The sequence below is a fragment of the Hippichthys cyanospilos genome, chromosome 21, assembly GCF_059441005.1.
Source record: "Hippichthys cyanospilos isolate Australia breed blue-spotted pipefish chromosome 21, RoL_Hcya_1.0, whole genome shotgun sequence".
Classification (NCBI taxonomy): domain Eukaryota; kingdom Metazoa; phylum Chordata; class Actinopteri; order Syngnathiformes; family Syngnathidae; genus Hippichthys; species Hippichthys cyanospilos.
In genome coordinates, this window is record NC_142389.1 from 9,680,752 (window position 1) to 9,692,654 (window position 11,903).

General features: G+C 37.3%; 1 protein-coding gene across 2 annotated transcripts in view; it reads left to right on the forward strand.

Moving 5' to 3' along the window:
- The first annotated feature begins 6,268 nt into the window (after nucleotides 1–6,268).
- The window catches only part of akap9 (A-kinase anchoring protein 9), a 53,123-nt gene continuing 47,488 nt past the window's right edge, over nucleotides 6,269–11,903 (forward strand). Inside the window, exons 1-7 of one of the 2 annotated variants that reach the window (XM_088404674.1) lie at nucleotides 6,269–6,334; nucleotides 6,424–6,666; nucleotides 8,118–8,162; nucleotides 9,094–9,156; nucleotides 9,476–9,619; nucleotides 10,328–10,483; nucleotides 10,664–10,861. In XM_088404674.1, coding sequence (XP_088260800.1) covers nucleotides 6,269–6,334; nucleotides 6,424–6,666; nucleotides 8,118–8,162; nucleotides 9,094–9,156; nucleotides 9,476–9,619; nucleotides 10,328–10,483; nucleotides 10,664–10,861 — 915 coding nt within the window. The remainder of the gene's footprint in view (nucleotides 6,335–6,423; nucleotides 6,667–8,117; nucleotides 8,163–9,093; nucleotides 9,157–9,475; nucleotides 9,620–10,327; nucleotides 10,484–10,663; nucleotides 10,862–11,903) is intronic. The other variant, XM_088404675.1, reaches the window with a different exon arrangement.

An 11,903-nucleotide genomic window follows, 5' to 3' on the forward strand; every position in this document is an offset into this window, starting at 1 on the left:
TACCGCACGCAGAAAAGTAACTGTGTGGCAAGACGAAGAAGCACGTTGCTTTTTATGTACACGTGATTATTCGCATGCCAACTATTAACATTGTCAAAGCCATTTTAGTCTTGGTCATTGTGGTACAGAAGTTAATTCGATTCGGACCTCCGTCAACTTAAATGCTGAGGTTAAATGACCAATTAAAAAATAGAAGAATCATGTCAAAACTATTTCACATGACTTATGACTTGCCAATTGAGAAAAAATACAGAAGTGAAAATAAATTAAATATAAGTGCACACACCATTTAGTTGCATTTTTTTTAAATTTAGAATCATTTAATGTATTTGTTTTTCAGGACAAACTGTTTAAATCTTACACAATGTCCATTTAAACTTTAAAATTCTTTTATGCTTTAAAGTTTAAAGCGTAGGTCTCAAACTCCAGTCCTCGAGGGCCGCAAAACTGCATTTTTTCGATTCTGCTGTCTGAAACACACTTGATTCAAATGATAAGGATCCTTTTCAAGCTCCTGCAGAGCTTGCTGATGAGCTAATAATTTGAATCAGGTGCTCTGTATTCTTTTGGCAACAAGCAGTGACGATGCAATCGCACAAAATATCTCATTACCTTTTGGAATTATTACCCCAAATGCTCAAACTTGGTTTCAATGGACCACGATGCATGTTATCCATGTTTGGGGAAGCTCAAGTATATTTAAGCAAAATATAGCTACCCTTGAATGCGTTTCTGATGAAGAAAGATAGGACGCCACATCGTCCACATCACAATTCAGTGGTCTCTGGTTCGGTTCCAGCCTTACTGAGTAAAGTTTCCATGTTCTCCCCATTCCTGTATGACCTTTCTACAGGTACTCTGGTTTCCTCACAAATTCCCCAAAAAATGCATGGAAGGTATATTGCCTACTGCCTGAAGACAGCTGGGATAGACAGCAGCACGTTAACGACCCTCGTGTGGATAAGCTGCAAATGAAAATGATGGATGAAGAAAAACAGACTATTACTAGAATGGATACATCAACCAAAGGAAACGCAAATATGACGTAACTGTGACCAGACGTTTCGCCCACTAGGTGGTGCAGTTTCTCTACTTTTAGTATCTTACACACTGACTACACTATAGTATGTAAAACAAAACAAAGATATGTTTGACATGAACTAAAATGAGGTATATTCTAAATGGAGTCAAAGCCATTTTATGTCAAAAGTTACAGTGTTTCATGTAGAAATTGAAATTTGCACTCAACCCAATGTTTTAAAACCAACAATTCTTCATGATTGTATGCTATTGTATTGTCTCTACTTAAAAATTGCAATACAACAGAATTTACTTGAAATGATAACGTGTAAAGCTTCATTCTTCATTTCTTCATCTTTGCTCCGAGCTTCATTCTAATCTGTTTGATTGCATTGGATATTGGTAGTTGGTGATATTTAGGCCATGCAATATATTTAAATGATGTTCTTTTCCTTATGCTGGCCAGGCAACAGGACACACAGACCTACTGATCCTTTGGCTCTCAACACTGATGAGGCCCTCCACTTATGAATATTTTAACCAAAGCACAGGCCATTCATAATGCAAAACAGCTTTCACTCCTGCGTGGTAAAAGATTAAAGTGAGGGTGATTAAATGAAATAAATAAAAAAGAGCACAGTTAAAATTGTCATTATTGAGTGCAATTATTGAACCATGAGTCTACCAGGGTGATGTTTCTGCATTTATTCTCTTTAATTCTTCAAAACCAGACCTAAAAAGTGACCACTGATGAGCACCATGTAGTTATGATCAAGTTTTGATTTTGATTTATTCATTTAACACGATACACTTTTTCCATTTTAAATGCATTCATATTCTGATCCAACAGTCAAATTCTATATGCTGCTTGTGTTGTGGGACTGCTGACACCTTACCCCCTCAGTAAATTAATAATTCAGAACAGGGCCTAAACTTTCAAATGGCCCACAGTTCCTTCTGCTGCTGCTGCACAAAAACTAGCTGCTCACACAGGTGGCATCAAGTTAGACACAGCATGTCCAAAAGAAGATGGGTGGAATTGAAGATCTGTCAGACGATAAGTTGCTCCACTCCCATCAACAGGAGGCACAGAGCGTCCTCGTCCTCATCAGCTGCCCCAGGTATGTTGTGGGAGAACAGAATGTTCTCCTGATAAAAATTGCAAAAGCTATCATTGTTCTGATTAGACTGGAGTTGAGGGGTTTGAACATTTTCTTCACCAAAAAAAAGTAACAAAAAAGGCAGCCCTTCCAATTGGGACAGCTCTGTCTGTTACCATAGAAACAGAAGCAGTCACTTTGGAGGGAGAACAATGAGTGCTCATCATTTTATAAATGGAGATGGGAAACAACAGTCGATTATTATACTGTACATGTTTTTGTATTTCATAATATTGAAATAGTTCACTGAACTAATACAAATAATACATTTAACTGTAATGACGCTTTTGGTTGTGTGCAGTAACCCCTTTCTGATTTTACGACCAAATTAATGGAAAATTATTATACATTAATCAAAATATTTGTATTGGTTTGTTATTATGAATGATTGTGGCTCATTGGGATTTTATAACATTTCCGTTGAGGTTTTATTTGTTACATAGATAAGTAGGCAACTGTACTCAAAATAAATGTGTTCATCTTTGCATATTTGGACCATGAGCTGGGTCTATGTTGCATAGAAAGCAGATAAGCTAATATGTGTGAAATGTAATGTTTTGCTGTGATCATCTTTGCATATTTGGACCATGGGCTGGGTCTATGTTGCATAAAATGCAGATAAGCTAATATGTGCGAAACGTAATGTTTTGCTGAGAAGTGAAACATTTTTCGTCGGTTTGCCACGCGGAAATACACTGGCACCTACTGTCAACAATGAGTATTTAAAACGCTTTAACTCTTTAACCCTTTAGGAGCTGAAAGGTTTCACAGTTTAAAAAGAACGTACAATATACTGTACAGTTACTGTACTGTACATACACACATACAAACCTACCTATATATTTTAACTTATCTAATTTTAAAGGTGAATTATTTTAGAGATAAAGTCATATTTTCATTGTTGCTTGGTTCGACTTTTCTATTTCCGCAAGTTTTTGTAAAGTAGCGTCATTGACAACAATTCTGCAAAGTCCTTGAAGGCAACACCCGTGGAATGTAGAAGGCGTGGCTACAAGCCACCTATCAGACGTCATCACGGCAGGGTGTCATGTTTACGTGGAAAACAACATGGCCGCCGACTGCCAACAAGGAGGCAACCCCTGAGAGAATGCAAACGGCGGCCGACTGGAAGCCGGAGCGGCCCCCTTACACTTCTCCACCGATGCGGATACCCTATCTGTAATTCCTTCTGCGTTTGTTTTAGTCGCGGTGAGCATGGAAGACGAGGAGCGGCAAAAGAAACTCGAGACCGGCAAAGCAAAGGTAGGATCTCTCCGGTGGTGTCACGCTGTTAGCATAACTCTTTTTTTAAACAACGCTGTTTTAAAGTTTGCGTCGCTGACAATTTTATAATTTGGTTTATTGCTCCATGTTGGAGTCTGTCAGCTGTTTCGCCTCCCCCGTGGCCCCCCCTTCGCAGCTGTCAGTGCTAACTTGCGCCCCTTCGTTGACAGAGGGGTTAACTAGCTTGCTACTAGCCTGCTACAGAGTGCAAGCCTTGTCATGCTGCATTAGAAACTTCATTGTTTGTTTAAAAGTGGAGTGTTTCAAGTGAGTGCATTATCTGCACTAAGTCGAGGCTTTCCGACGCCTCCCCGGATGGGAAGCTGGCAGGCAGGTGTAACAGGATTTACAGGACACATATCCCCTCATGCCAGACCTGTGCTACATTTGCTGTCTCAAATTTAGCACCCTTGACCATTTAGACACTTTCAAGACAACGAAAATAAAATTAGATTGCAATGAAACCTGGAACAAAATTAAATAGATACGCTATACTTAGCATCTTAGAATAGTCACAATAGTAAACCAGGAACCAGAAAATCTGAAAAGATTGTCAGGAGAAATGGCCCAAATTTGCTGCCAAATAAATGCTCAATGTTGGCGTCATGGAAAAGTAACTAGACTGCATTGTAGGCTGCTAGGAAATAAATAAATAAATAAAAAAAAAATGATATGAATTCCAAAAGGAGAAACATGCATAGAGACCTGCAAACAAATTCAGAAAACCAAAGAGACCAAAAGCGCAAGAAGATGAAACATTTGTAAATATAAGTCACAAATAATTCCTGATATACTGCTAGAAATAAATGATCTCAGGATACATCACAGGATTGCTTATTGACTCAAATTGTATATTTACATGCTGACAAATTGAGTGTCCTTTCATACATAAATCACACACAACACTGTCTGCTCTCAAGTCTGCTTTTGCATGTTTACAACACAATGCTGCTTTTCAAATATTTGTGAACATTTGTCCAGACAACATATGTTATGACACCTACATGTTTAGCATTAGCGCAGATGGAGACACTCCTCCACAGACTGCAGACTCCATTTCCCTCCCCCAATTAGGCCAATTGGCTATGAAAAGCAGCTAATCAAAACCCAAAAGATTCCCCAACTGCACACCAGCGCCTGGTAAATTTGAACTCATGTTAAACAACATGTAATTATAACTACCTGAGACTAGCAGCATTTGCGCCATGTACCACCTGTGTGTCCGCCTGTTGCACATACATAATGTGTATCTCTACATTGGACACTTTTTTTTTTTTTGCCCTTACGGAAATTCTTAATTAATTATTAATGATAAGCATTGATATGAATGTGCTGGTCATATTCCGAAATAAAATGAAATAAAATAAAAATAATTAAAAAAAAATCTCTGCCACTTCTTGATGATCACTTATACAATAACAGAGCTGCAAATGACTGATGATTTTTCTTTGGAGTAGGGCTGTGCCCAAGAACGGTTAAATCAGTTAAGATGACAATAATTTTTTTTGATGAATTGAATTTTTGATTGTTTTTTTTTCCATACCATGGCTCAAACACTGGACATTTTCTGTATTCTCAGAAAATACATAAAAACATTGATAATTGTTTCTAATAGTTTGAGTCAAAACAAGATAATCAGTCCGTTTTCATAGAGAATGGCAGAAACAGGGTACAGTATTTGTATAATATTGAGAAGTTGCAATTATGAGCACTAGGACAATTTGTAAGAAAAAAAGCTGTATAAATATATAATAGATTATCAAAAATAGTCATTGATTAATACAACCCCTAATTCTAATGAAGTCAGAACATTGAGTAAAATATTAATAAAGGCACATATTTGAACAAAACAATTATGTTTACCATTTTAAACTTTAAATGTTTTGCATTTGTTTTTTTTTAGTTCAGCATTGTTTGAACAATGTTTGCATCATTGTACTCTGTTTTTATTTCCATTTTACACAACATCCCAACTTCAGTGGAATTGGTTTGAATAATCAGTTTAACATTACATTACATTTCCGCCTAAAAAAAGAGATTTTTGGTCTATCGAGTTTAGGGCTGCAACTGATGGTAATTTTAATTATCGATTAATCTTTCAACTTTTTTTTCTGTTGTTTTCTTCATTCAATTAATAAATTAATTTGATTGTAAAAAAATAGAATTTCAATTCCTTTATTAAAAATAGGATTATTTAAAATTGATTTTACATTATTGTGTATTCACCAAATGTCAGTTACTGGTTTGGCCTATAACGTCAGAAAATTTGTAAAAATGTATAAATTTTCCAAAATACAGAACGTATTCCTAATTTTTGTAGGAATTCATAAAACCATGTAATTTATCTATTGTTTTTTTTATCAAAACATTTGCAAACATCTTCCTTTGTAAAACAAATTTCTTATATAGTATATAAATATTGATTTTGATGCAGCAGTTTTTCATGCTCTCCCTGCCAAAAAAAAGTGGGGTCACTCAAATCTGGCTCCAGCGGCCTATGGATTAGGTGTACCTTGGATCAAGTTATCTAATTCAGTTAAATGGGAGTCTTAGCTGGTACCTGCCGGCTCAACATTAAATGTATCTGCCAGCAATGGATAGATCATAGGCAAAAATACGATAGTAATTGAGGAGGGCAAATTTGTGAATAGAGGCAAAAATATTTGCTCTTGATTGAAAAGAAGAGCAGGATTTTCGCCAAGTTTCATGTCAGTTTTAAGTGATCGTTGACATGGTTTGAAGTGTAATCCTTTAGTCGGGATTAGCACCTGCTGGCAGAGCAAAAGGAATGTGTTGCACGTTATATGGATGCTCCCAACTCGGACGATGACATGTTTCGCTTGACTTTCCCCAAATTGTGTAGACAAAGAGTAAGTTGATTTAATTTTTGATTGGATAAAGTTACAAAAAGAAAGTCTATAGACGTCTTTTTTTGAAACGTTTGTTTGCCTTTTCACAGCTGGCTGAGTACCGTCAACGGAAAGCTCACGCAGATTCCCAGAGGAAAAAGAAGAAGAAAAAGAAGACAGAGGAGGACTCACAGGGAAGCGCGGAGCCGGATCGCTCGGCGGGCAAGGAGGACGACTCGGTCTGTGGACAATATGGTGCGCGGGAAGCAAATAAAGAGGCGGCCGAGCTGAACTTCTCCAAGACGCTTCACAGCGGGGAGACTGTCATGCACAACCAAACATATACCATAGAGGTACGTCCGAATTGATTATGAAGGCCCGGGCGTCTGACATCTCCTGAAATTTTAGTTTTTAGGATTTTGAAAGTTAGGTTTCATCAGTCAACATTAACTTTGGTGGACATGGCATGGCGATCTAAATACAAATTGAGAGGCTTTTTTTGTCTGACTAATGTGGACAAATTAAAAAGTCTCATACACCCATGCCTGAAATTGATCAGGAAGTCAACTATTTCAGTTGGAGGCAGCCATTTTGCATTTTTTGCTGAGCCCAGCTTTCGAATCACCACCTTACCACCTTTGCTCTTCAATCCGTTTAGGCATGGAAACTCGCTTGATTTGAGAATTCTTTTATCATATCTGTAATTCCTTTAAAACCATTGACTTTTTATTCTTACCACTAGTGTTTACCATAGACAGTTCAATAGACTAAATACCTTACATGAAGGCAAGGGTAGGCAACTCAGGTCCTAGAGAGCCTATCATCCGTGTGTTTTATGTCTCCCTACTCTAACACACCTGATTCAATTGATCAAGATAGTTATCAGGCTTCTACAGAACTTGCTGATGAGCTGATTAATTGAATCAGTGTGATGTAGTCGAGAGACATCAAAAACATGCAAGTATGTTGGCTCTCTAGGACCGGAGTTTCCTAAAAGTCACATGCTGTCTCTTGTTGAGTGATGACATCTTGAAGCTTTTGGTTGTTGATGCCACACATGGTAGCATTTTAAGTATCTTTGTCAGATTAAAGGGCAAGGCAACCCCAACAAATGTAGCGTTGTCTTGCTAACCCAAACATGGTGTTTCTCAATAATTTTGCATTAGTGCAATATTAATTAAGCAGCAAAATGCACTCATTTTTCGCCATCCAAGAGGGTAGTCATTTTGTCACTTGCTGTCAACTGAAAATGACATCACAGTTGCTCATTTAACGACCAGTCATACCTCAACTTGTGAACGTCACGTGACCCCACTCAAAAAATAGGCACGTCATGATTGGTTGTTGAATTTGCTGCTTAAATTGTGTTCTACAAACGCTATATTAATCAGAATGCCATGTTCAGATAAGTTGGGATACACGGATCATATTGTAAAGAAACATTTAAATGTAAAAACAATACTAAGACAGCACTCAAACAAAATATGACGGGAATTTTTTGACTATATTTCTTTGCTTTTCCATGCAAAGATGCATATTTTTCAAGAAAGTGATGTGCCATTGTTACCCTCTTTGTCCCAGAACCCTGTGTGCGTTTGTTTGACGTCCACAAAAGCAGCAGTTACCGTGGAAACAGACTGTCTTCTGCCTGACCGACTGCCTCTGCCTCGCAGTGCTTTTCGAGCACAACTTTCATCACATTAATCTTGTTGTGCGCTCTTAGCTCATTTGTATCCAACTTTTTTTCCACATGTTGCTGCAATCTTGTAAAATGAAAATAACTGATGTAAACATCTTTTTGCAGCCCGAGAGTGAAGTGTCAACCACCGCTGAAGATTATTCTTCTGAGGTAAGGTATTTACAAATAGGTAGATGGATCTTAAAAGGTCAATTCAAGCCCATCAGATGATCAGCCAATATTTTACTGAACCTAGTGCTGGGCGATAAAATTAAATTTCTCAAGTTTTGCACAAGTTATGAAGGTCAAGTTTGTTAAAACTGATTTCAAACACTATTCATTACTTTTGTTGGATTACTTGCCACAAGATTTTAATTAAATGAATACAACCTTTAAATAAATATTGGCTAGGTTTCTTTCCTCCATTAAAATCACAATCATTCAGAATATGTGAAATAATGTCTTTAAAAGTATTAACTGAATGCAAAAAAATGATTTTCATTAAATGAACTCAGTCACTCTCAAATATATGTATGTGTCTGTGCGTACATATATATATATATATATATATATATATATATATATATATATATATATATATATATATATATATTTATATAAAATTTATGATTATTGACAATATACTTTTTCTTGCCAAAAAATTGCTAAATAAGCAGACCACCCCTTTAAATGCCTCAATTAAGCAGTTAGTACCTATTGTAAACAGGTCTTGTTAACCACCCATCCATCATTGTTCCACTTTTGCAACATTTTGATTTTAACATTTAGCAAATTTTCAAATCTTTGATATTTAAAATAACAAATCTTTTTTTTTTTTTTTTTTTGCCCAGCCCTAACTGAATCTACTAAATAAATAATTTTTGGAGCAGTTAAGTGAAATTGCATAATTTGGTCTGTCATTGCACCGTTGAGAAAAATCACTGTTTTAAAGTATCCATTTACCAGTTTTCCCAAGGATAAATGTACTACTGCTCTTTTTTTTTTTTTTTTTTTTAAATGAGACTAGCGAATGTCACCTAATTTAATCAGCAGTCATCCGAGGAATTCTTTCCCCTTTGGCTGACACGTTGTGAATTAGCAGGTCAATGGCTGCCGTGTGATGATGGCCAATCTAATGACGTCCTCCTCCGGGGATTTTATTTGGGTACGGTAATCCGATCAAGCGGCTCTGCTTGCGGGCCTTGATGGCCCAACCCGCCGCCTGCCGCCGCTGACTGTCAATTCGCTTAACATATTAAGATTTCCCCTGCAGCTCTGCCACATAGTAATGACTTTGTACTAACTCTCTACTAATAATTGTACTGTACATGATGCTTGGGTGATGGTTACACATCTCAAGGTTACCGTGACGATCGTAACCGTTAAAGCCTACTGCATCGCTTGGATGTTGTCATGTTGGTCTTCCGTCTTATATGTCTTGTGAAAAATTGGACATACTCTAATGGCTCTTATATTTTATTCAGGAAGAGGTAGAGCGAGAGTTGATGAAGGGAGGTAGAATGCGAGATGTCGAGGAGGCACTTGCCGCCAAGACACGAGCAGTGGAGGAGCTGAGTCAGGAGCTTGAAGAAATACGGGCTGCATTTGGAACGGAAGGTGTGCAGAAGGTAAACATCAATTGAATCGAAAATATGGGGCAAGGTCCAAGGAATATGTTTCATATTCAAGCTGGCATGCACTCTTAGTCCAAAAAAAAAAGCACCGTCATTGAGGTCACCCCAATGATCCATGAATTAGGCCACTGTTCTCAAACTTTTTTTTCTGTAATGTACCCCTTGACCCCCTGTGAAGAATTTTGTTGTACCCCCCCCAAACTGGATAATATTGCACAATATTGCAATGTTTTAAACTATTTTGGAAATTAAAATGATAATAAATAAATTACTGTATAAAGATTTGTGCTTATAACATTATTATCAACATAAAATATTGTCCTTTGGAAACAAAGTAAAGCATTTTTCTAAAAAAATAAATAATTAAATTAATTTTGAATAAAGTGTTGATTGATAGGTGGTGTGAGATTTTTTTTTTTTTTTTTTTGCATGGATGCTAGCAAATTTCCTAGGGATCTGTTTTAAGTTGAACACCAATTAAACAAAACTGTCAAATGCACCCAGGAATATTACAGGAATGGTTAAATTGTTTACTTACTGATTGTTTCAATCTAAATATTTAGGACATATTTGTTTCATAATCAAACTGGCATGCACAACTAGTCCAAGAGAAATTAACTTAAATAAAAAATAGAGTCATTTAAGTCTCCCTCCTGAGTTCTACTTTCTTTGCTTGCCCTCATTTATAACATTTGCTACTAGCTGCAGGACTTTGAGGCAGCGCTGAAGCAAAGAGATGGCATCATCACCCAGCTCACCACTAACCTCCAGCAAGCTCGTGAAGAGAAAGACGAAATCATGAAGGAATTCCTGGTGCTGACGGAGCAGAGCCAAAAACTCCAGATTCAGTTCCAGCAGGTGAGAGATAAATTATGGACCTGTTTTTCCACATATAAGACTTACTCATAAAATTGTCCCCTTTTAAGGGACTTAACCTGACTCATGCAGTCCATTCAGAAGTTATTTTTTATTATATGTGCAAACATTTAGTAACAGATTAAAGTTTTTGTGATGACGATGACTCTGGCCTTTTTACAGTTGCAGGCCGGTGAGACCTTGCGGAACACCAGCCACAGCAGCACTGCTGCAGACCTCCTTCAGGCCAGGCAGCAACTGGCGCAGAACCAGATGCAGCTGGAGGAGGCCAACATCGAAGCTGCAAAATACCAGGAAAAGATCAATGGGCAGCTGGAGCTTATTGGTCAGCTCCAGTGCAAAATCAGCAACATGGAGTTGGTAAGTTCCACGAATTGTAATTTATAGTATAAAAAGGTGACTTCAGTTTGAATTTATTGTTTCTGTACTAAATGTTGAATGGATGACCAATCACGGCTCAATATATGTACCTCACATGAACCAATTCAGAAAACAGATGAATCTGAGCAAATGTGATGCGTTTTTCAGTCAACATTGAGTGGCAAAATAGCCACCCTCTGATATGGATAAAATGGTTCCTTTTTTTTCTGCTTAATTAATTCTACATAGGTGCAACATTCATCGGAATTCCTTATACAGACATTTTAGGGAGCAGAGAACACATTATTGAAGAGAAAATTTGACTTCACTTGACATTTACGTTTTTAATGTCCGTGTGTGACCAATAGCTTGTGAATAGATGCACATCATTTTTTTTTCTCTCATAAGGTATTATCCATTTTAAGTAGGCATTTATTTATTTTACTTGGACACACACAGCAGCGACCATGTCAAATTCTACTTGAATGCTAATCATCTTTAAAGATACTCTCTAGGGCCTGGCCAATTTATCGGGAAATCTTGACTGTTCAAACATTTTTTAACACGTTAGCCACGTTACCCGTGGTAGTTAGCTGCAGTAGCAAACTTACAGTGGTACTGAAGCTGACAAACCAGGAAGTCGACAATGTGATTGGCTGCTGCAGTCGGAGGACTCAAGTATGATACACAATGAGAGGAGGCTCCCGCAGCACGCTGCAGTTGTCCTTTAAAGCAGACGACGTGGAAGGGGACAAAAACGGACCTGTTCTGACAGATTTGAATGGTTTTAAATAACAGTGACTTTTAAAATATATTGCGATATATTGCCATTACGGTTATCGGACCATGCCTAATTGCAACATTAATTCAGCATACACCTCTTAAATTTGACACCCGTTCAAGTATTTGTAAAACAAACACATATGATAAGAATGAATGCCCTCATAACTTGCGATTGGTGGGGAATAGGTACTGGACCAACTTGTGAATAGTGAAACTCTCTATATAATTGATGCCCATTAAAATGTGCTGTAAGGAAATA